General features: G+C 44.3%; 1 protein-coding gene across 7 annotated transcripts in view; it reads right to left on the reverse strand.

The window, feature by feature from the left end:
* Positions 1-1,852: 1,852 nt before the first annotated feature.
* LOC115168591 (protein NDRG3) overlaps positions 1,853-25,764 on the reverse strand; it is a 63,125-nt gene continuing 39,213 nt past the window's right edge. For 2 of the 7 annotated variants that reach the window (XM_029723997.1, XM_029723996.1), the window contains exons 4-18: positions 16,916-17,021; positions 16,382-16,502; positions 15,363-15,425; positions 15,155-15,215; positions 13,262-13,348; positions 13,102-13,158; positions 12,818-12,921; positions 12,656-12,721; positions 12,265-12,316; positions 12,018-12,065; positions 11,758-11,793; positions 11,436-11,487; positions 10,858-10,875; positions 6,509-6,547; positions 1,853-3,448 (exon numbers count right to left, since the gene is read on the reverse strand). In XM_029723997.1, the coding sequence (XP_029579857.1) occupies positions 3,279-3,448; positions 6,509-6,547; positions 10,858-10,875; positions 11,436-11,487; positions 11,758-11,793; positions 12,018-12,065; positions 12,265-12,316; positions 12,656-12,721; positions 12,818-12,921; positions 13,102-13,158; positions 13,262-13,348; positions 15,155-15,215; positions 15,363-15,425; positions 16,382-16,502; positions 16,916-17,021 (1,080 nt within the window). In that variant the 3' untranslated portion in view covers positions 1,853-3,278. Of the gene's footprint in view, positions 3,449-6,508; positions 6,548-10,857; positions 10,876-11,435; positions 11,488-11,757; positions 11,794-12,017; positions 12,066-12,264; positions 12,317-12,655; positions 12,722-12,817; positions 12,922-13,101; positions 13,159-13,261; positions 13,349-15,154; positions 15,216-15,362; positions 15,426-16,381; positions 16,503-16,915; positions 17,022-23,412; positions 23,659-25,764 lie in introns of those variants that run through there. The other 5 variants (XM_029723999.1, XM_029723998.1, XM_029723993.1 and 2 more) reach the window with 4 other exon arrangements.

Raw genomic sequence — 25,764 nt, forward strand, 5'->3', positions numbered from 1 at the left:
CACCATGGTGTAGCCGGAGGACAGCTAGCTTCTGTCCTCCTCTGGGTACATTGACTTCAATACAAAACCTCGGAGGCTCATGGTTCTCACCCCTTCCATAGACTTACACAGTAATTATGACATCTTCCGGAGGACGTCCTCTAGCCTATCAGAGCTCTTGCAGCATGAACTGACATGTTGTCCACCCAATCAAAGGATCAGACAATGAATCTAGCACTGAAAGCATAAGCTACAGCTAGCTAGCACTGCAGTGCATAGAATGTGGTAGTTGACTCAAAGAGCGTGAAAGACAATAGTTGAACAGTTTTGAACAAATTAACTTCCAAAATTAAGAAGCAAGAGAGAGCTAGCTATATTTCTTTGAATTTTTGTTCCCATTTTCCCTTACTTAGCTAGTGTCCAATGCAGCTAGCTAGTTTAGCCTACTCAAACACCGGGATGCTATTTTAGCTAGCTGGCTATTGCTATCCAATACCGAAACTCTTCCAAGTCAAGGTAAGCTTTTGGCTTTATTAATTCATTGCCTCTGGGACCCGCCGGTGTAACTGCTAAACTGCTTGCCGCTGACTACACGGTTCTGCATGGTTGTAGCGGGTTTACTAACACATTAGTTCTAATAGCTATGCCTATGTTAACTATGACGTGACAATGATGTAGTCTGTGTGTAGCAGTTAGCAGTCATGATATGAAGGTTTAGTTTGGAATGTTTTTTTCCCGCTTGGTCATAGACAGCTGATGTGTTCTGCACTGAAGTCCACAAGCAAGGGAAGCATGCAAGAGGAGAGTGGATAGATGCGAGAAGGAATGATATATACAAACGAGCTGTTTGTGTGTGTCTGGTATGACAGTAAAATGTGTTTGTGTGTGTCTGGTATGACAGTAAAATGTGTTTGCGTGTGACCAGGTGGATATTCATTGCGTTGATTTGAGTATTATGTAGTAGCCTGAACCTATCTATCGATGTTACATTGAGCTGGGTGAATGGAATATGAATGAGAGTCATCCAATATACTGGAATAAAAATAAGGCCCAAAATGATCATCCTCCCTCATCTTAAACGGCACTGACCGCCACAGGTTTAGATAGTTGGCTAGATAAACATACCAATCAAAAAATTGTTAGCGGACATGACTAATTGAGTGTGTCAGTGACTGACATAGAAAGAGAAACTGCTGATGCAGAACCTAATAACAATAATAACAATAATACATGTATACCATTTAGCTGACATTTTTATCCAAAGCAACTTAGTCATGGGTGCATCCATTTTACTCATGGATGGTCCCAGGTATCGAAGTCACTACCCTGACGTTACAAGCATTTTACTCATGGATGGTCCCAGGTATCGAAGTCACTACCCTGACGTTACAAGCATTTTACTCATGGATGGTCCCAGGTATCGAAGTCACTACCCTGACGTTACAAGCATTTTACTCATGGATGGTCCCAGGTATCGAAGTCACTACCCTGACGTTACAAGCATTTTACTCATGGATGGTCCCAGGTATCGAAGTCACTACCCTGACGTTACAAGCATTTTACTCATGGATGGTCCCAAGTATCGAAGTCACTACCCTGACGTTACAAGCATTTTACTCATGGCTGGTCCCAGGTATCGAAGTCACTACCCTGACGTTACAAGCATTTTACTCATGGATGGTCCCAGGTATTGAAGTCACTACCCTGACGTTACAAGCATTTTACTCATGGATGGTCCCAGGTATCGAAGTCACTACCCTGACGTTACAAGCACCATGCTCTACCAACTGAGCTACAAAGGACCACTATTATAATCAGGCTAGTTTACCAAGAAAACACAGACATGCCAGTGACAGAAGGATAAGATGAAAAGTCCAGTCATGTACCGCTTCTAGCTTTATTTTATGATCAGTACAAATTGATATAGTCAGCACAGTATGACTTACAGCACCCCGTATACTATGCGGACAGAGTACAGCACCCCGTATACTATGCGGACAGAGTACAATGCATCATCACCACTTGCTCACCCAAGCTGTAGTACAATCAGAGAGAAATTCAGGAAAACCACCAACTAATAACATTATAATAACTAACTAAATCAAAACATTTATTACACAATCCACAGTCCCTCAGGCATCTGACCCGTTGCTGTTTTTCACCCCGTCTTTATTTCATCAGGAGGGAAAACATACACTGCTTCCAGATGGTAGAAAATTGTAAATGAATATATATTTGAGTTTTATTTTATGAAAGAGGCAGTAATGTTATCTGTACCTCAATTCACACACAGTTACTCACCTCTGAGCCGGGGCTCGTTTAGGTACTCTCCGCATTTCACTTGAATTTTCAATAAACTACAGTAAATGTTCCCACTGGTCGAATCAACGTTGTTCCCACATTTCAATGAAATGACGTTGAACCAACATGGAATACACACTGAACTGACGTCTGTCCCCAGCGGGTTGGTTCTTTTCTTTGCCCGTCAATAATAAAAACCCAGGGCCTGCCATTTCAAATAACTCACTTGAAAAAGAAAATATCAAACAAGGCAACTATTTCTAGACACATCTAGACAAAAGCAATTCTACAGACACGTTCGTTACGTTTCATCTACTAGAGGGTCAATCTGTCAGATATTCTTGGTATAAAGGTACAGAGCAGGAGCAAGTTTATCACATCCTATTGCAATCCAGGAAAGCAAAGGTATTTTTTTTCATAAATCACAACATAAAAACAACAATAAAAAAAGAATCAAGAAAAAATGGTGTGTCATGAGACTGACTAAGGAATGGACCACTAAGGAGGGGTGGTGTGACTTGGTCTGATCTTACCAGTTAGCAAGGTGAGGAAGACCCCAGAGGGGCAACATTACTCCGTATAGAGTACTTTACAAGACAAAACTCCTGATGCCTTTCCATCTGTTATCTTTAAACTGACACACTGACCCAAAATGGTTATAAATACAAATATATCTCAAGGATTAAAAAAAACAACCTCTTCCTCTTTTAATGGGGAGAGCTGGTAGACAGCGAAAGGAAAACCAGACAAGCAGCATCATCCGCCTGCTTACTGACTTTCAGGTTGCTGTACCACAGCAGTCATGCACAGACAGGCATGATAGACAGACAACAACAGGAAATGGTGAGAGAACACAGCAGAGAACCTGACTGCTTCGGTCTTCATAACACGTTTCAGACGCCCTCTCGGGATTCCAATCCTCTCTGACCTTGAGCTTGGGAAAGGAAAAAGAGAGGGAGGGAGAGAGAGGAAGGTGGTGGTTTTCTGGGCAGGGTTCTTTAACAGGAAACCTCCATGGTCTGTGGCCTGGCCTGTTCGACACCCGGGCCGGCGGCAGTGGCGCCCTCTAGCTGTGTGTGGGTGCGGCTGCGACTCCCCTCCACAGAGCCCATGCTGGAAGTAGAGTGGGTACGAGAACGCACCAGGCGGGTCATACTGGCCGTGGGCACTACAGACGAGAGAGAGAGGAGAACATTTAGGTTAAGAAGTCACATATGAGGATATTTGCTTAGTGTGTGTTGAATGTTTTGTGGGAGGGGTAGTTTGCTTTAAAGAATGTGGCTAGGGGTAGGATGCTGGGGCCTCATTTATAACCGTTGTGAATTTTACACTAAATATCTGCGTGAGCCATTTCTGAAAACACTACACACGTACGGAAAAATGTAGATGTATAAACTTGTCGCATGCCACACATACACGTTTCCCCATTATAAATCAGACCTGTTGTAAAACTGAACGAGCATTATATCTCTAACTGAATAACGCCCTTCATTCACCCTTGGTGACAGTAACGCACTTATTTCCTGAATACTTCGAAGTATTGGAATTAAGCCAAGACAGTATATCTAAAGGAAATAGCAATGGCAAACTTGATCAAATGTCTTTGGAGGTGTTGGTAGAATGTTTTTTTTTGTGTGACATTTGCTATATTTGACCGTTTCTGAAACACAAAAACAATTGCACATTTTTGTGGACCTGAAAAACAGATTGTTTGAATTCAATAATGTTTTTAATTTACTTTCTCCAAAACCGAAATATGCTGCACTGCCCGTGAATTCTGAAACATTGTTTACTCTGAAAACAAAGTGCAGTAGGCCTACATACAGTGGAAGCCCACACACTTCAATGCAAAAGATGTTCCATTCTACTATACGTTATAAACCACGCTCCCTGTCGGATGCATAGAGCCGAAACCAGAAGTTATAATAGCCTATCTAATCGGCCCAGTTAAATGAGAGATGTGCGCGGTAATTTGTTGTGTGGCTACTTCAGGAATATGAGCTCATCACGGCCAGAAGAGTTGCAATTGGTTATGATACATGTATTAAGTTTATAGAATATCTAGGCTACTGGAGAAATGTTACATTACAGTATTCAAAAACAGCCTACAAACGTCAATGGAAAAGGTGAACTGTCTGTTCTACCATAAAACTGCGCTTTGGATCGCAGAGAGCAAAATACTTTAAATATCAATAACTTACCTATTTACTACTGTGAAGTGGGTCTAATTAAATGAGAACTGGGACAAATGGTAGCCTTTACTAAACTGTTGTTGGCCTGTAGGCTATTTTGTGAGTATGAAACCATCAGTCAGAAAAGGTGATTTCTAATTATTTTACAATGCAAAGATAAAATAGATTCTCTTCTCACTAACAGCAAATAATTGCATCTTATTATATTTAGTTACCAGTTTTTTTTAGTTATGTATAAGTCATCATACAGTATATCCCCCATTGGCACAAGGCTACTAGGCTACTTTTGCCTTCTTGCAATGCAATACTTCAACCACTAGAAAGTGTGCGTACTCATGGTCTGAAGTTTACATTCTCACGTCAAGTTCAGTTTTTATAAATGTTTTGGGGCATATTCTGTGCATACGCAATGTTTGTAAATGAGGCCCCTGGTAATCATACCACAATCATTATCGCATCAACATTCCCAATTTAAGATGGGGTGGACTGCAGCCCAGGGAGAATAATGACATCTAAAACAGCTAATAACCTGATCACCTTGTAGTGTTCAGCTCATGCTAGCTACACTGCCTTCTAGTCAGGGTCCAGGAGATTGATATCAGCGAAGCAGAAATACTGGAAATTTCACCGTATTTCAGAAAGTACTGTATGTACAGTCAAAAGTTTTAGACACAGCTACTCATTCAAGGGTTTTTCTTTAGTTGTACTATTTTCTACATTGTAGGATAATAGTGAAGACATCAAAACTATGAAATAACACATATGGAATCATGTAGTAACCAAAAAAAAAAGTGTTAAACAAATCGAAATATATTTTATATTTGAGATTCTTTAAATAGCCAGCCTTTGCCTTGATGACAGCTTTGCACACTGTTGGAATTCTCTCAACCTTCATGTCTTAAAGTAATGATGGACTGTCGTTTCTCTTTGCTTACTGTTCTTGTCATAATATGGACTTGGTCTTTTACCAAATAGGGCTATCTTCTGTATACCACCCCTAACTTGTCACAACACAACTGATTGGCTGAAATGCATTAAGAAAGAAATTCCACAAATGTACTTTTAACAAGGCACATCTGTTCATTGAAATGCATTCCAGGTGACTACCTCATGAAGCTGGTGGAGAAAATGCCAAGAGTGTGCAAAGCTGTCATCAAGGTGGCTACTTTGAAGAATCTCAAAAATAAAATACATTTGGATTTGTTTAACCCTTTTTTGCTTATTACATGATTCCATATGTAGGCTCCAGAGTGGCGCAGCGGTCTAAGGCACTGCATCTCAGTGCTAGAGGCGTCACTACAGACCCTGGTTCAATTCCAGGCTTTATCACAACTGGCCGTGATTGGGAGTCCCATAGAGCGGCGCACAATTGGCCCAGCGTTGTCCGTCATTGTAAATAAGATTTTGTTCTTAACTGACTTGCCTAGTTAAATAAAGGTTAAATTCAATAAATACATGTGTTATTTCATAGCTTTATGTCTTCACTAATATTCTACAATGTATAAAATAGTCAAAAATAATGAAAAACCCTGGAATGAGTAGGCGTGTCCAAACTTTTGACTGGTACTGTATATGCATCTCATTAAAGTGGTTGGGGTCTGAAATGCCTGAGCAGAATCCCTCACTGTATTCATTATTCTCCCATAAAGAAAAAGAGATTGCCTGATCAGGTCAAGTTCCAATTCATTTTTACTGTTGGAGAAAAAAATGAATAAATAGGAAAGGCCAATATGGTTATGCAGCATGCACAAGAGATTTGAGGGCCATTTGTTCAGAAGAGAAAAAGAACAAAGACAAGAACAGACAAACATAAGACAACCATGTTACCTGATAGACATCACATAAAACCACACGTTTAGAGAGACAAAGGAATCTTTCAAAAATAATAAAGTTGACCACATGCTTCAAATCTCAGACTTGAGAGGATGGCTAAAAAGTGACTACCAGCGATGGGCAAACAGGGTTGGGAGGATAGCGTACTGTAGGTAGAGAGGGCAGGCTGGCGCAGCCAAGGCTGCTACCTATGGTCCTGGTACCTGATTCACTGCTTACGTGGCTAAGCAGTACATGAGGGACTGTTAGCATTGACGGACGGGCAGAAAGGAAGGAGGGAAGAAATAAAGGAGGGGTACAGAGAGACTGTCAGATTAATGCTCTGTCTTCACAAAAGATCTGAAAAGAAACAAAGATTGTGTCCTACAGCTGTACCTAGGAGAGACTTGAAGCAGCACTGTGTACAGTTCATTCTAGCACTATCTACTGTTACATGTATTTTCAGGAAATATCTGACAGTTGTGAAAATAGCCAGAAGGCTTTCTTACTGTTCTGTCAATCTAAAGGGAATGTCACCTGTGGCCCTGAGATTACCTGAAGAGAACTTTGAGCCAAGATGTGCTTCATGAGTACATTGTCTGATCCAGTTGAGTTAGTTTAATGTGTGTGTCCCCCCCCCCCCCCCCCCCCCGACTGCAATCATTTTCCCACTGAACTACAGTCTTCCCTGCTAAAGTAACCATTCAAACAACATTCAAGCAGGGCCTCAAAGAGCACTTGACTGTTCAGTAAAGCTGGGCGTTATGGACACAAATCCACAGAACGATAAATTGACTGAATTATCACAATAACCATAAATAGAACGATACGTTTATAACATTCATGTACACTTGTTAGCCTACTTTTATAATTACCATACTATCAGCACTACTACTTTGAATGTTGTTACTATCAATTGTACCGTTAGCCCATATTAGCAGACTTATTTCCTTTAAACTTCACATTTCTCTAGTAAGCTACTTATTGGGATTATCGGTGTCAGTAAAATGGATGTGGTACGGTCGGTGTCGATCATTTTCAGTTTATCGTCCCAGCTCTACTGCTCATCTATTCACACTCAAACCAATCTCCTGCTAGCTTAGTGCTCTCCTTTCAACACAACACTGAGCTACTGGGATGAGCCAGCTGACAGAAGGCGCAGCCTGAACGCTACAGAGTTACAAACCTCCTACAGTATGCCACAATTATGTGTTTGTGAAAGCTCACAATGTCCTCAACTGTTTCAATGTTTAGGTATTCTCAGAAAGGGGAGGTCCTTTCTGAAACGTGCTATTGCTTGGTGTGGGCGAAGAGCATAATGTGTGATGTGAAAGCTAAGACGGCGAGGAAACCACCATACTTAACACCTCAACAGAGACAGGGTTCACAAGAAAAACAACATAAAGGAGGGCTTTCAGGGTTTGATGAGTGAAAATAGTTTTTCAAGCTATACTGTATTCCATTGAAAATTCTAGTTTATTTCAATAACTAGGATGGGTATCCAGAATAACTCTTCAAGCAGGAAAACAGACCTCCAAGAGGTGGAAGAATGAGGAGGTTCTAGGGGGCCGCTTGGAGTGCCTCTGTAGTCACTTGTTGCAGACAAAACATCAATGGTCACCCTCAGAGGGTAGGATTTGGAATAAGGCAACGACAAATCTTCCTTCCCACAGTGCTGTGCGGAGGCAGCATGGTTCTCTGAGGCCCTGCTCTCCTGACTTTACCCTCCAGCAGCACCATGTGAGTGCTGTGCGGAGGCAGCGTGGTTCTCTGAGGCCCTGCTCTCCTGACTTTACCCTCCAGCAGCACCATGTGAGTGCTGTGCGGAGGCAGCGTGGTTCTCTGAGGTCCTGCTCTCCTGACTTTACCCTCCAGCAGCACCATGTGAGTGCTGTGCGGAGGCAGCATGGTTCTCTGAGGCCCTGCTCTCCTGACTTTACCCTCCAGCAGCACCATGTGAGTGTCCCTGCAGCAGCAGAACAAACCCAAGCTGCACATTTCCAGCAGAGCAGAGCACAACAGGCTGGCCAGGCGGCTCAGGGCTCACAGGATTCCAGACAGGTCCCCAGGGCAGGGGGTCAGGGCTCACGGGATTCCAGACAGGTCCCCAGGGCAGGGGGGCAGGGCTCACAGGATTCCAGACAGGTCCCCAGGGCAGGGGGTCAGGGCTCACAGCATTCCAGACAGGTCCCCAGGGCAGGGGGGCAGGGCTCACAGGATTCCAGACAGGTCCCCAGGGCAGGCCATGCTGTGGGGCTTAAGAGCAGCCTTTAATGAGAACACTAATCTGCCACTGACATTACCATACCTGGAGAACCACTGGAGCCTCAGTCAGCCCTCACTGGAGGGGTGAGGACCAGGGGAGGGTAGGTGAAGGCCAGGGGAGATGGGGAGAGGGCCAGGGGTAAGGATGGTGAGGGCAAGCCAGGCGAGGGGTGGAAGGGGGTGCAGGGTTTTGCCAGTGAGGTTTACACAGGTACAGAAGGCTTCATGTTCAGATGAAGATTCCAGAGGGAGAACAACAAAAACTAATTGAGACTATTGTCATAATCAAGCAGCTTTTACTCTGACCTCACTGTAACACCTTCCATTTTCCACTCTGTGAGCTAGCAACTCAAACCTGTAAATGTTTATAGGAACAAAATAAACATTTTGAAGCGCAAAAAAATTTAAATAAATAAATAGAGAGATTCAAGTGTCTCAAAATGATCAAAGACAGCCAATGGAATTGGGCCGTTCTAAGATACAGTGCCCAATACGTGGTCCGTTTCTAATAGGATTATCATTCAACAAGCCTGATCAGCTCTCAGCAGGCCTAAATGAACCACAGCGTTAAAAGGGTAGGTCTGTAAACACCCTCCCTGTTTAGGGCACTGCATCTTAAGACCTGGGGGAAGGAACCATTCTCAGGTGTGTGTTTACAGATCATCCCACACACCAAGGTATATTACATTGCCAAAAGTAGGTGGACACGTGCTCGTCGAACATCTTATTCCAAATTCATGGGCATTAATATGGAGTTGTTCCTCCCTTTGCTGCTATAACAGCCTCCACTCTTCTGGGAAGGCTTTCTACTAGATGTTAGAACATTGCTGCGGGGACTTGCTTCCATTCAGCCACAAGAGCATTAGTGAGGTCATTAGTGATGTTGGGCGATTAGGCCTGGCTCGCAGTCAGTGTTCCAAAGGTGTCCGATGGGGTTGAGATCAGGGCTCTGTGCATGCCAGTCAAGTTCTTTCACACCGATCTCAACAAACCATTTCTGTATGGACTTCGCTTTGTGCACAGGGGCATTGTCATGCTGAAACAGGAAAGGGCCTTCCCCAAACTGTTGCCACAAAGTTGGAAGCACAGAATCGTCATAACAGGGTTCCCCAACTGGCAGCCCGTGGGCGGAATTTGGATTTTATTTGACTCCCAAGTTTTCTGGTGTAGAATTTTCGTTGTTGGACATAAATTACTGTAAAAACACCAGGAAATTGTCTCCATATTAATTTAAAAAAATCTGTTTCCAAGTATTCCCAAGCACAATAGAGAGACATGTGATCGTACACAAAAAGTAAGCAAGGTTTGAAATGATTGTTTTAGTCAAATATATGTTTGATCTTCTTGCGGTCAATTTACAGTCTACAAATGATTAGTACTTATGTTACGGTCCCCCCGACCATCCGCTCAAGAAATAAAATCGGCCCACGGCTGGATCTAGTTTATGATCCCTGGTCTAATTGTTATTGTAAGCTGTAGCATTAAGATTTCCCTTCACTGGAACTAAGGGGCCTAGCCTGAACCATTAAAAACAGCCCCAGAGCATTATTCCTCCTCCACCAAACTTCACAATTTGCACTACACATTTAGGTAGGTAGTGTTCTCCTGGCATTCGCCAAATCCAGATTCGCCCGCCGGACTGCCAGATGGTGAAGCGTGATTCATCACGCCAGAGAACGCGTTTCCACTGCTCCAGAGTCCAATGGTGGTGAACTTTACACCACTCCAGCCGATGCTTGGCATTGCGCATGGTGATCTTAGGCTTGTGTGCAGCTGCTCGGCCATGGAAACCCATTTCATGAAGCTCCTGACAAACAGTTCTTGTGCTGATGTTGCTTCCAGAGGCAGATTGGAACTCTCTAGTTAGTGTTGCAACTGAAGAGACGATTTTTACACGCTACATGCTTCAGCACTCGGCGGATCCGTTCTGTGAGCTTGTGTGGCCTACCACTTTGCGTCTGAGCCGTTGTTGCTCCTAAACGTTTCCACTTCACAATAACAGCACTTACAGTTGACCGGGGCAGCTCTAGCAGGACAGAAATGTGACGAACTGACTTGTTAGAAAGGTGGCATCCTTTGACGTGCCACATTGAAGATCACTGAGGTCTTCAGTGCGGGCAATTCTACTCTTTGTCTATGGAGATTGCATGGCGGTGTACTCGATTTTATACACGTCAGCAACGTGTGTGGCTTAAATAGCCAAATACGCTAATTTGAAGGGGTGTCCACATATTTTTGGCAATGTAATGTATGTTCAAGGGAAGACCATGCTGCATGTAATTTATTTATTCAGCATCACACTACTTACACCCGTTGTTAAGAGTCACTGCAAACAGACAGGAAACAAGGTTAGTTTGAGGTTAGTTCCCTCGTCAGTTACCAGTAATGGTTTGTATGCTTATGCAACAATTGGCTGTCAGAAACGTCATCCTTGGACATCCAGTACATGTTGTTTTGTAGATACTGGGGTTCTGCTCTATTCTTGTGCTACATGAATGCTACATTAGCCTTAGTTTAGGGCACAAATGTGTGTGTGGCTGGTAGCCTAGCGGTTAAGACCGTTGGGCCAATCCCTGAGCCGACTAGGTGACAAATCTGTCGATGTGCCCTTGAGCATGGCACTCAACTGTAAGTCACTCTGTATAAGAGTGTCTTCTGTGTGTGTCTGTGTGTGATGCCCACATGGGGAGGGCTGCTGCCTGAAAGGGTTGTGTTCTATAGGATATCAGTTGGACTGAGGTCTCATTCTGAGATAGAGGTGGACTTCAGCAAACAGGACATGGAACAGACTGAGACAACCAGGACATGAAAAAAACCAAGTCTGACACCAGAGACGACTGAAGGAGAAGGAAACAATGACAGAGGATTGTAAAGAGCAGTACTCACTGTAACCCATTCCCTGGACAAAGTATTTGAAGGCCTCCGCGAGTTTACCCGGCTGTAAGACACAAACAGAAAACGCATCCGTTAAACGGAGCCGTTTGAAATAAAACTCAATTAAGTAACAGTTGACATTGCTAAATGGCATATATTAATCAGACGCGTGTATCCAAAGCGACTTACAGTAATGCATACATTTTATGTACGGGTGGTGCTGGGAATCAAACTCGCGGTCCTGGCATTGCAAGCGCCATTCTCTAACCAACTGAGTTACAGAGGACCACTTAAGTGTAGTTTAAGCTAAACACAAAACTAGTTCATGACTCACCTGGATGACCTGAGGAAGCCCACCACAGTCTTGCATCTATAGGGAAGTAACCAGAGCATGACCAGAGTGGAGAATCTCACAGACAGGACCATGCCGTTAGTCAAAACACCTTAACATTCACTGGCCTATGAACACATGGAAGAATGCTGAACCTGCTGTACGTACCATTCAGATCATGTGCATTACTAAAGAGCACAACAGCAGGGACCACATAGCAGTACCACTCCTATTTCTAACAACAAAAGAGTAACTGAACGCACCTTAAGAAGGGTTGTTTTGGTTGGATTTAACCTTGAGTTGCATTCAACCTGTAAACAAGAAAAGAAGAGATACAACAGCAGTTTAGACAGGGTTCTGGCCCCTCCTATTCAGAAAGGTTAGTGACCTCAACCCCCGTCTCTATAGACCGAACACGCTGTCCATGAGGGGGGTGGATACTTTGTATTGGAATCAGACCCTCTGGCTTATTCGCTACTGTGTTGCCATGGAGATAAAGTGGGCACCCACCACTGCATCGACTGCCGGGGACGTGTCACCAACCACCAGCAGAGAAGTGCATCTGGATGGAGAGACAGGAGGGACAACCGGTTAAGGGCTGTTCTTAATGCACGACGCAACGCAGAGTGCCTGGACACAGCTCTTAGCCGTGGTATATTGGTCAGATACCACAAACCCCCAAGGTGCCTTATTGCTATTATAAACTGGTTACTAACGTAATTAGAGCAGCAAAAATACATATTTTTTCTTACCTGTGGTATATGGTCTGATATACTACGGTTGTCAGCCAATCAGCATTCAGGGCTCGAACCAGCCAGTTTATAAAAAACAACAACTGACATACAGTCCATAGGCAATAAGACGGAGCTGAAGTAACACAGTCTGCAGCATGTTTACATACGTCAGTGTGTTCACCGTGTCGTCAGTCAGACCGCTGACAGGCCTCTCAATCTCCAAGTCCCGACGGCTGTCATAACAAATAGATCAACCAATCAACCCATCTACAATTTCTACCCAAAATGTACAGCCAGTTACTCTTGGGGTTCTATGTAGAGTACTGTACCTGTTGTAGGCATTGCAGAAGAGGGCCAGGTTTTCCTGGTTGATATCCTGGGCGATGTGCAGCCGATACGTCTGGGTGATCTCCTGGTTGTCAGACAGCTCATCCTGAGGGGGCAAAGAGTTCACTTTCAACCACCCACAGTATTCAGCCAGTAACTGATCCTTAACTAAACCATTAACTTATTCTGAAATTAAATATCCGTTTGCACGTCAGAAAAGTCTGCATAGCCCTTTCCCTCTGTCCCATCCCAGGCTCCCACCCCTCCAGACAGCCCTCTGACTCACATCACTGAAGTGGTGGGCCATCACTATGTCCACCAGGTTGCTGGTCCAGCCGGACATCTAAAACAAAGAACAAATAATTATGTTCCAACGTGCCAATCTAGTATGACTCTAAAATGCACAGAGTTAGCATAGTAATGTGTGTGTGTGAGCACGTTCTTACCTTGGAGGCAGCCCAGTCCATCCAGCCCTTTGCACAGGGGTCCACATTGATGAGGACCAGACCTTCAACCAGGGCCGGCTCATTGAGCTGAAGAGAGGATAGAGGGTTACTCTACTGACCGTACTGTGCAGAACATAGAGGACCAAAGGAGTCAAAGACAGGGCCCAGCAGCAGGGCCCAGCAGCAGAGGAAGCAGGGCAGCACACAAATGTAGGGTTAAGTGCCTTACTCAAGGCCACAGACAGATCTCCCCCCTAGTCGGTTTCGGGGATTCGAACAAGCGACCTCTCGGTTACTGGTCCAACGGTTTTAACCGCTAGGCTACCTGCCGCACGCTTCCACCCACACTCACACACTAGTGCTGAGTGATTAACAGACATTTAGTTTGTTATTAAACAACTAATTGTTCAGTTACTTGAATTCCATTTACACTGAACAAAAATAAAAATTAAACGTAACAAGTTCACTGAGTTACAGATCATAAGGAAATCAGTCAATTGAAACATATTCATTAGACCCTAATCTATGAATTTCACATGACAAGGCAGGGGGAGCAGCCATGCGTGGACCTGGGAGGGCATAGGCTCACCCACTGGGGATCCAGGCCCAGCCAATCAGAATGAGTTTTTCCGTACAAATGGGCTTCATTACAGACAGAAATACTCCTCGGTTTCATCAGCTGTCCAGGTGGCTGGTCTCAGACGATCCCACAGATAAAAAAGCCAGATGTGGAGGTCTTGGGATGGTGTGATTGCACATGGTCTGAGGTTGTGAGGCCGGTTGTACGTTCTGCCAAATTCTATAAAACGACGTTGGAGGTGGTTTATGGTAGAGAAATGTACATTAAATTATCTGGCAACAGCTCTGGTGGACATTCCTGCTGCCAGCATGCCAATTGCACGTTCCCTCAAAAAACTTAAGACATCTTTGGCATTGTCTTGTGTGACAACCACATATTTTAGAGTGGCCTTTTACTGTCCCCAGCACAAGGTGCATCTGTGTAATGACCATGCTGTTTAATCAGCTTCTTGATATGCCACACCTGTCAGGGGGATGGATTATATTGGCAAAGGAGAAATGCTCACTAACAGGGATGTAAACAAATTTCTGCACAAAATTGGAGAGAATTAAGCTTTTTGGAATGGTATGGAAAATTCTGGGATCTTTTATTTCAGCTCATGAAACACTTTATATGTTGCGTTTATATTTTTATTCAGCATAATTTATTTTTGTGAGCCCAACGCGCCGTTTCTCTACAGAGAAATCGAATCATTCATGAGACGAATCAAGTCAAGAACTATATGGGACGCTGCGCTGTGGTAATTATCTGCAACGACCATATTGTTCCATTGCGTCTGTTTTTTCTGGCTCGTACCCAAGATGGATACACTTTTACACCGGCTACATTAGGTTAGATACACACAGACCGCATGAGAGAGGAATGTACAACAACAAGAGAGGGAAAGAGAGCGTTTGTGAAAGTATGCCTTATCTATGTTGAAGACGTTGTAAAATGATTTTGTTAGTGGAGATGTCGATAGAGACTGCTCTGTTCATCCTTGTTCAGCCCAGTTATTATTGAAGACAGAGGACTTACTGAGTAGTGCAGATGCTAGCAGATACCATAGATTTCCAGTAATTACGCTAGCTAGCACTGTCTCGTGAAACTACCTCGAACTTCCTTCATACTGGACAGAGACATAAAAATGGCATCCACACGTTCAATTGACTCTGGGGAAGTAGATAAAGGTCATCATTGCCAAAATCTCAAATTATCCCTTTAAGACCTCTGTCTTAACAAATGATCCTGTTATATGCTTGGAAAGAAGCAGGTGCTGTGGGTGAGCAGGAGTTCAGGTGATAAATGGAGGACTAGGAGGAATGGGGACTTACAGCCAGTCTGGACAGGATGTAGGCTCCAGCTCCAACTCCAATCCCAATCACACTGTTCACCCTGGGGAAAGGGGAGAGAAAAATAGAAGCCTCAATGAAGACAAGACAACAATTAAAGTCATTAAACGACAGTGTAAGAGGTAGTTATGGAAACCATAGACAATATAGGGTTCTATATCTATGATGGAAACACTGCAGGAGAACTTACTTCAGCTGAGTCATGACAGACGGAAGCATCTCAGACAACTCATCCATGGTAGGGTACTGGTACCTGGGAGGGACAAACAGACAGATAGGTTTGTAGGGTACTGGTACCTGGCAGGGACAAACAGACAGATAGGTTTGTAGGGTACTGGTACCTGGGAGGGACAGACAGATAGGTTTGTAGGGTACTGGTACCTGGGAGGGACAGACAGACAGATAGGTTTGTAGGGTACTGGTACCTGGGAGAGACAGACAGACAGACAGATAGGTTTGTAGGGTACTGGTACCTGGGAGGGACAAACAGACAGATAGGTTTGTAGGGTACTGGTACCTGGGAGGGACAAACAGACAGATAGGTTTGTAGGGTACTGGTACCTGGGAGGGACAGACAGACAGATAGGTTTGTAGGGTACTGGTACCTGGGAGGGACAGACAGACAGATAGGTTTGTAGGGTACTGGTACCTGGGACAAACAGACAGATAGGTTTGTAGGGTACTGGTACCTGGGACAGACAGACAGCGGTAGGACCAGGATCGCTGAGGTACAATAGGTCTGCCTTGGTGAGGTAACTGGCACTAGTTATTGAAACAGACTCTTTCTGTTTAGTTTTTTAAAATGGACTGATGACCAGGGACACTACAAGACACCTGGAGCAACACACCCTCCTATCAAGTTGATGAAAGTCCAAAGCCAGACACCTATTCTATCCAGACACCATGTCATGTTCTGGCCGGCCGTCTGACTCCTGGTCTGAAACGGTCCTTTCACTCACACAGAGGAAGGGGAGGCGGGGGGCCGGGGGGCCAGGGGAGGCGGGGGGCCAGGGGAAGGGGTGGAGTCAGGGGAAGGGGTGGAGTCAGTGGGGGGCATATGAAGGAGGTGCAGCCAGAGGACCTCATGGTTCACTCTGGCTCTGATGACATAGTCACCATTTATTCAGGTCTACAATATCAATCATGACTGTGTTGATACTTGTGGTGATATTATTACATGATGACTTGATGAGTGAACTGGTCTCTTACCCTGTGGGGAATGGGGGTGCACCCTCCTGCTGTCCTGGGGCGTCCACATGGACCACAGCAAAGTGTGATGTGATCTCCTGCATGTCCTCAAAGTTGAACAGTGTGTTGAAACAGGACTTATCTGCAGGGGGGAGAGAGACCAGGCACTGTTTAAAGTCACCTCATGCATGGGTCCTACTCAAATTGACATGTAACAAAAATGACAACACAATGTAATATTGAGCATGTCAATAAATCCCATCTCATACCAGTAATCACCCAAGAAATATACTGAAACACTCAGTGTTGTTTAAAATGAGGCAGCCAACTGGTGGAGCAATCCAGTCTGACATACTGGCTCATATCCCCAATGCTCAAGGAGATTTCTACCTTCAACCCTCCAGTTTCTTACATCTCTACAGCGCCAACTGTTCTAATGACAATTCACCTGTGATAATATGCATGTTAGGGGTGTTTGGAGAGATTTCAAAGCCTATCTAGGCCAATGAGAGTCTGAATGTGTGTGTGTGTGTGTGTGTGTGTGTGTACACTCACGGTTGAGACCAATGTCATGGTAGGTGAGGATGACTGGTCTGTTGCCCTTGGGGGTGCCCCTCATCGTCACGTGCAGAACACCATGGGGGGTCTCGATGTCATGCTCCTGAAACACAAGACAGCATGGCCTGGGTCATGGCCGGCGGTGTCTGTAGCTTAGAGCCAGCCTTTTAGTGCCAGTCAGTCATAGCACTATACAGGTGCGGATTTGAGAAAAAAACATGTATTCATTATTTATTCATACACCGAGGAGCAGACATCCTCGCTGAGGAAGTGATTTTCAAAGTGTCAGTAGGAGACAGAAAATCACTTCCTCAGTTAGCGAGGCTAAGCATCAGGAGAGAGAAAATCACTTCCTCAGTTAGCGAGGCTAAGTGTCAGGAGAGAGAAAATAATTTCAGGACGTGCAGGTCATACAGTAGTACTGATGAAAACTGGGTCCTCTTTAGCAGGTAGCCCAGAGGATGACCTAGAATGAAAACTGGGTCCTCTTTAGCAGGTAGCCCAGAGGATGACCTAGAATGAAAACTGGGTCCTCTTTAGCAGGTAGCCCAGAGGATGACCTAGAATGAAAACTGGGTCCTCTTTAGCAGGTAGCCCAGAGGATGACCTAGAATGAAAACTGACTGGCTGGATCATCATGACCCATATCTCTGTGGTCCCAATGAGCGCTACGTGTGAGCGGCATGGCTAATGTCAGGAGGTGCTGTCGGCACCACAGCAGACGCATATGTGCACACTGTAGTCGCACGCACGCACGCACGCACGCACACACACACGGACACGGACACGGATAAGTAGAGGGCCCACTACCTGTCCGTCTCACAGATAACATCTGACATCTGGCTAATCTAATTCTGTGGGGATGGGAATCTCTGTCCGTCCACAGATAACGTCTGGCTAATCTATTTCTGTGGGGATGGGAATCTCTGTCCGTCCACAGATAACATCTGAAGCCTTTAGGCCTGACGCTAATTCAACATTAAATGTCATTTAACAGGTCACAACTTCAAATCAAATGGTATTAGTCACATGCCAATACAACAGGTGTCGACCTTACAGTGAAATGCTTACTTACAAGCCCTAACCAACAGTGCACTTCCCAAAAATATGGACAAGAATAAGAGATAAAAGTAACAAGTAATTAAAGAGCAGCAGTTAAAAATAACAATATATACAGGGGGGTACCGGTACAGAGTCAATATGCGGGGGCACCGGTTAGTTGAGGTAGGATGTACATATAGGTCGAGTTCTTTTTCCACATATGCCGTATATTCAACACAGGAACACAACATCAAAAAGTTCATGAAGGCAATGCATATAGAGGTGTAATACAATCATATAGTTTACTAGTAAGCACAGTGCTACTACAGCCTAGTGTGAGGCAGGTTTCTGTCTGGTAGCAATAATGGCGTGGTGGTCATTTAGTTTTAGCGAGTAAACCAATATACAAGCAGAGACCCAAATATAGGAACACTACTAAAGGCATGTGGCTATGTCAGTGTTCAGCTTCCGTCCATTGGTGCAGCTGAAAACCACAGAGACGGTGGTTCGAGGGCCGTACTGCGTCAGAGATCTAAACTGGATGGAAGGATGCCACACTGAGACATGAGGCCCTCTCAACAACTGTTCAGAATCAGCGACGTCACCAGAACATTGAGCAACACAATGGGGTCTGGGAGGGGGTAGGTTTGAGATTAGGCTAAACCAGTCTGTTCAGCAATGTCTGCAAAAAGCAAATACAATAGCTATACAACACAATATGGATTGTAGTTGTTGAACCCCTGTATAAACACCTCCCTCAGCTGCGCTGGCACCTGGAGTCACACTCCTATCTGGGTGAGGAGGAGTATAAATAGAAGCTGTGGTTAAAGGGCTTGGCTGTGTGAAAGGTTGTGTTTGTGAGAGATGGAGGATACATGTGAGGTGCCTTCAGCCTGGTCCCTCATACAGACACCTGTAACCATGTTGAACATGACGACTCTGATCAAAGAGGCTTCAGTAGACAAGGATTGCCACAAAAAAACAAAGAGAAATAGATTTTGTTGCCTGGGGCTTTTATCTACCAGATGAAATGGAAGCCTGAGAGAAAGACAAAAAGCAACATTGCTTTTTCTTCTGAAACGTCAATGACCTCAAATAGCTTCCGAGTCAATGGTGGCCTTGACCAAACAAAACAAAGCACTCGATGCTTTGAAAACAGCAGCAGTCCCAATAACTGTTTCATGTATTCCTGGCACGAGGTTGAGCGGCTGTGCACTGCTGATATCTGGCTTGTCACAATGGAGGGGTCATGTGATGAGAGGGTATCTGCTGCAGCAGTATCCTGAGAAGAATGGGCTTTTTTTGTAAAAAATGTACTTAAAAAATGTGATCGTGTCTCAATGTAATCAAGGTATGAAATGATTGTTATTTTCAGTCACACTTTGTTTGGATAGTCCAGATAGTTTGTTGATAGTCCATCTGTAAATGATCATACTATCTGTTGACAAGCAACTGCTTGCAAAGGTTACAGTTAGAATAAGGGTTAGGATTTAGGTTAGGGTTAAGATAAGGGTTAAGAGAGAGCTAGGGTTAGTAGATAGACGGACTATTCAAATAAAGTGTTAACTTATCTTCAAATATAACCTATTTTTTGGCTTAGTTGTGGCCAATTTGCAGTGTACAAATTATAATTATGTTACGGCCACCCAACTATCCACGCAGACAGAAATCGTCCCACGTCTCAATATAGTTGCCTACCCCTTAGTGATAGGGGGAAAATTGATAAAGTTATATAATTGGATATTATTTTTGATGATATATTGTATCATTTTGACAATATTTTTGCGCTAGTTGGCAGTACCTCTAGTAAAAACTCATGTTTTTCCTTCATAGATTGATCTCTAGTTTTTAAATAGGGAGCCAGTTTGTTTTCAGCACTTTCATTTCCATGACAGATCAAAACACGTTTTCTTATGGCTCTCTTGTCCCTCTGCAGCAGACATATCGTGAGCAATATGTTCGGGAACCATCGAATCACAAAATCGAGTTGCAATACATATAGAATAATACTGGTAATTCCTAGCCCTACTACCGACCCTTGGTCGAGATCGTGTCATTCAGAGAGCACTGCAAGTTTGGACCCATTTCTCAAAGGGGCATGTGGATCTGAGGCGGCATTTGAGGGGGTTTGAGGTGTAAACAATAGCCATACTATTTTTGTTTTGATGAAAGCCTAAAATGTTAGTATTCATTGGTAAAAGCTTAAAATTCACCCCCTCTGAACGACAACAAAGACAAACCGAGAGGAGGCACTTAATACGGAACAAGTTAAAGAGAAAAGCTGAACACTATCGGTTACCACGACAACGCGGATCCTGCTTTTCCATATTATAGAGAGAAAAGCAACATGGCAATCATCATGTTGGTGGTGTTGTTTTGTAGAGCCACTTTATGCTAAATGAGGCAGCAGGAGAGGCAGGTGTTCTGATAAACATTCAAGAGTTTTCCACCACCATTACCAGCAACCTTATTGACCAACTCCCAGAATACTCCGGAACCTTTGGAAACCATCCTATTGAAACCTATTATTCAGCCAAGGGCATCTCCGAAGGACAGTTTGCATTTACGAGGTTTCAACTGTTACAAAGATGTTTAAAGATCTTGACAAACAGAAAGGAACACGATTGGATCCCAGCTAGATTCCTAAGTGATGCTGCTGTTCCTATTGGACGTCATGTAAAAATACACATCAGTCTTTCCATTCAACATGGAAAAGTACCACAAGAGTTTAAACATGCAAGAGCTGTTCCTTTATACAAGAAAGGAAGCCAAGTTGAACAAGGGAACTACAGACCAGTGTCAATCTTCAGTGTGTTGTCAAATGTTTTACAATGTGCACTCCATGAACAGATCCTAAAGTACACTGATGACCATAACATTGTATATGACCTTCAGTCTGGGTTTTAGACAATCCTATTCTACTGACACTTGTTTGCTATACTTGACAGATTTTATCAAGCATGAAATTGAATTCACACAAAGGGCAACTTCTGTGCTATGGTCATGCTTGACATACAAAAAGCATTTGATACTCTGAACCATGATATTTAGTTATACCAACTGAACATAATTGGTTTGGCAACAGCTCCTTATTATGGGTGACGTCATACCTAATTGATATGATTCAAAGGGTGGATGTGGGCAGGACACCGTCTGACGCTAAGGAGATAAACTGTGATGTAACCCTGGGGAGCATTTTGGGGTCTTCGATTTGTTACTCTACCTAAATGACATGGACTCTGCCTGTTCATGCTCTCTGTTCCTGTATGTGGTTGATGATGCCCACTTGGTTTCACATTAGGAAAAGGAGACCATTGAAAATAACCTAAAGCAGCCAACTGACCAAAGTCAGGAAGAGGTTATCCGACAACAAACAGTCTGCATTTAGGGAAGACAGAATGTATCCTGTTTGGTTACAAACACAAAGTGAGAAACTCTTCCAACTTCTTAGTCAAGTGTAATGGTGTAGAGGTGAAGGAAAAATGCTCTGGGATGTGAACTAGACCAACACATGACAGGTGAACTCATGGCTCTGAAGGTCATTTGGAAGGTTCACTCCAGGAAAAAGTTCCTGACAAGGGAGGCCAAGTTCCTGGATACAGAGACTATGAGGACCCTAGCAACATCTCTGATACAGTGCCGCTATGACTATGCTTGTATCTCATTGTTCAATGCCATAACCCTAAAATCTGAAGGACAAACTTCAAAACAGACCAAAACAAATGAATGAGAATTATACTCAAGCTCAGCCCTAGGACACACATTGATCCTAATCATTCCAGGAACATTAACTGGCTTCCAGTTGATCTCAAACTGTAGAAGGTTTTTAAAAGTTATACATGACCTTACCCCCAGTTACCTGTCTGGTTATTTTAACTTCATGAGAGACTCTCATAGCCATCACACTAGATTCCGTGTTGTCACTATCAGACCGCTGAGCTCTGTCCTTAACACTGGTGCAGAGGAACGGAATGGTGTACCAAACCCTCCTTACGATAGGGAGTTTTAACAAATGGTTCATGGACAAAATGCTTTAAAACGGCATAGGCTTAAAGAAAGTATCATCGTTTCAATTAACGTTACTTGGTAATCTATTTTATTCCTTTTATGGTTTTTCCTCCCCATTGAGATGAATTTGAGAAGCATTTTGTTTTCATGTTATAATCGTGTATATTTTGTTTTCATGTATTTTCATGAGGACCACAATAGAATACGTTTAAACTTTTTGTTGTCATCCTCAATGATGTTAATGGCATTGTACTGTATCCATGTGTGGTTGTAATGTGTTTGAAATTGTCAACAAATAAAAAAAATAAAAAAATCTCCCAGTAGCCTGGAGCAAGAGAGACAGGGAGGAGAGATGGATAACCTAACCCATTGTGTGGTAGGAGTCTGTGTTTTAGTCTAGGCAGGACCACACCACCACTGAACGCAGTGAAGGAAGTGAAGGAAGTGCAGGAACCAGTCAGGTCCAGTCCACACAGTGGAACCAGGCAGTGACTCATCAAGCAGAGCGTCCATTTAAAAACTACAACTGGTCCCAGCTGGTGGTTAGGCTAATCTCTCCCTCAGACATGCTGCATGAACCACACACAGCCAGTAGGACTGGAAAACAAGCGGTGTCATATTCGATCTCTGCAACCACAGGGAATGCAGAGATGGAGGACTTCATCTTTAAGGAGAGAGGAGACTTTCCCTTTTCCTCAAAACCCCACCCCCCCAAGACTAAACCCCACCCCCCAGGACTAAACCCCACCCCCCAGGACTAAACCCCACCCCCCCAAGACTAAACCCCACCCCCCAAGACTAAACCCCACCCCCCAAGACTAAACCCCACCCCCCCAAGACTAAACCCCACCCCCCCAAGACTAAACCCCACCCCCATTCGTCTTGTCACACCCTTCACTCCACTAGATGGGGTAAACAATGCAGTCTCTGTACTCTCCCACCTTCGCAATGCCTTCCACTTGGTAGACGCCTGTCACATTTCCCTCAGTCTGATTGATATTCTCAAGGCCCCTGACTGTGACAAACCCTTTACCTGCCTGGTGTATTGATACACTGACAACACTGTTCATTCACCTTTCGCTGGATCGGCATCAGTAAGAGGGTGCATAAAACACACACACACGCACACACACACACAGAGAGACAGAGACAAAGACAGATGCATTATTTCTTTGTCACGAACACAACATAGTCACACTCACTAGCAGAAATATGCGCAGCAGGTTTTTTGTTTCCTCAGTCATACGCTCACCCACATCACCACACAGCCTAACAACCCCCTTCCCATGCCATAGAGATCACACCCCTGAGAAACAACCCAGAGATAACAAACACACTGCTGCTCAGGGTCAGAGCGCAAGCAACAGGCAGGCCACTGAGGGTGACTGGCGATGGTGTCAGCAATAAACACAACCCCACACAATCTAACAGACAGTCTTACTCACCACCACAGCAATGGCCGAACAAGCAATGGCAATCTGGTTGAGGTCCATAACGGCTGTCATTTTGTCAGCCAGAGAAAGGAGAGAAGAGCGCTGTCTGTCCCTGTGTTGTCTGTGAAAGGGGCGGTAGTGGTGGAGATATGATGGCGGAGAGGGGGCAGCGACAGAACGGAGAGGAGAGCCCACAAGGAACGACTGAATTTTTTCGATAGCAGCAGCTGGTCCCATCAAAAGATGGGAGGAGAATGTGTGTGAGAGGGGGAGGGAGAGAGGGAGAGAGACTGAGGGAGTGGAGAGGCGGTGTGAATGGGAGCTCGAGAGAGACGTGGAGGAAGAAGGGGGAGGGAGTGTGTTTCTTGCTTGGTATGCACAAAGCTCTCAGGGTCATCTGGGCACTCAGTAGCACTTTGTAATTGCATTTAGAAGGTCAGGTGGGCCAGTAGGTTGAACAAATTCTACCATGTCACCCTGCTCCTCTGTAAAAACTCCACCGGCTTCCAGTCAAAACTCGCATCCACTACAAGACCATGGTACTTGCCTACGGAGCAACAAGAGAAACTGCCCCTCCCTACCTTCAGGCTTTGTTTATTTTTTATTTCACCTTTATTTAACCAGGTAGGCCAGTTGAGAACAAGTTCTCATTTACAACTGCGGCCTGGCCAAGATAAAGCAAAGCAGTGCGACACAAACTACAGAGTTACACATGAGATAAACAAACGTACAGTCAATAACACAATAGAAAAATCGATATACAGTGTGTGCAAATGTATTACGATTAGGGAGGTAAGGCAATAAATAGGCCATAGTGGCGAAATAATTACAATTTACCATTAACACTGGAGTGATAGATGTGCAAATGATGATGTGCAAGTACAGATACTGGGGTGCAAAAGAGCAAAACATTTTTATGGGGATGAAGTAGTTGGTTGGGCTATTTACAGATGGGCTGTGTACAGGTGCAGTGATCGGTAAGCTGCTCTGACAGCTAATGCTTATAATTAGTGAGGGAGATATAAGACTCCAGCTTCAGTGATTATTGCAATTCGTTTCAGTCATTGGCAGCAGAGTACTGGAAGGAGAGGCAGCCAAAGGAGGTATTGGCTTTGGGGATGACCAGTGAAATATACCTGCTGGAGCACGTGCTACGAGTGGGTGATGCTATGGAGACCAGTGAGCTGAGATAAGGCGGGGCTTTACCTAGCAAAGACTTATAGATGACCTGGAGCCAGTGGGTTTGGCGACAAATATGTAGCGAGGGCCAGCCAACAAGAGCATACAGGTCGCAGTGGTGGGTTGTATATGGGGCTTTGGTGACAAATCGGATGGCATTGTGATAGACTGCATCCAATTTGCTGAGTAGAGTGTTGGAGGCTATTTTGTAAATTACATCGCTGAAGTCAAGGAGCGGTAGGATAGTCAGTTTTACGAAGACATGTTTGGCGGCATGAGTGAAGGAGGCTTTGTTGCGATATAGGAAGCCGATTATAGATTTAATTTTGGATTGGAGATGCTTAATATGAGTCTGGAAGGAGAGTTTACAGTCTAACCAGACAGCTAGGTATTTGTAGTTGTCCACATATTCTAAGTCAGAGCCGTCCAGAGTAGCGATGCTAGTCGGGCGGGCAGCAATCGGTTGAAGAGCATGCATTTAGTTTTACTAGCATTTAAGAGCAGTGCATTCGGAAAGTATTCAGACCCTTTGACTTTTTCCACATTTTGTTACGTTACAGCCTTATTCTAAAATGTATTAAATCGTTTTTTCCCCCCCTTCATCAATGTACACATAATACCACATAATGACAAAGCAAAAACAGGTTTAGATTTTTTTGCAAATTGATTACAAATTAAATATTGAAATATCACATTTACATAAGCATTTCAGACCCTTTACTCAGTACTTTGTTGAAGCACCTTTGGCAGCGATTACAGCACCTAGTCTTCGTAGGTATGACGCTACAAGCTTGGCACACCTGTATTTGGGGAGTTTCTCCCATTCTTCTCTGCAGATCCTCTCAAGCTCTGTTAGGTTGGATGGGGAACGTCACTGCACAGCTATTTTCAGGTCTCTCCAGAGATGTTTGATTGGGTTCAAGTCCGGGCTCTGGCTGGGCCACTCAAGGACATTCAGAGACTTGTCCCGAAGCCACTCCTGTGTTGTCTTAGGGTCATTTTCCTATTGGAAGGTGAACCTTCACCCCAGTCTGAGGTCCTGGAGCAGGTTTTCATCAAGGACCTCTTTGTACTTTGCTCCGATCATCTTTCCCTCGATCCTGACTATTCTCCTAGTCCCTGCCGCTGAAAAACATCCCAACAGCATGATGTTGCCACCACGCTTCACCATAAGGATGGTGCCAG

The sequence above is a fragment of the Salmo trutta genome, chromosome 30 (genome assembly GCF_901001165.1).
Source record: "Salmo trutta chromosome 30, fSalTru1.1, whole genome shotgun sequence".
In the NCBI taxonomy this organism is placed as follows: Eukaryota; Metazoa; Chordata; class Actinopteri; order Salmoniformes; family Salmonidae; genus Salmo; species Salmo trutta.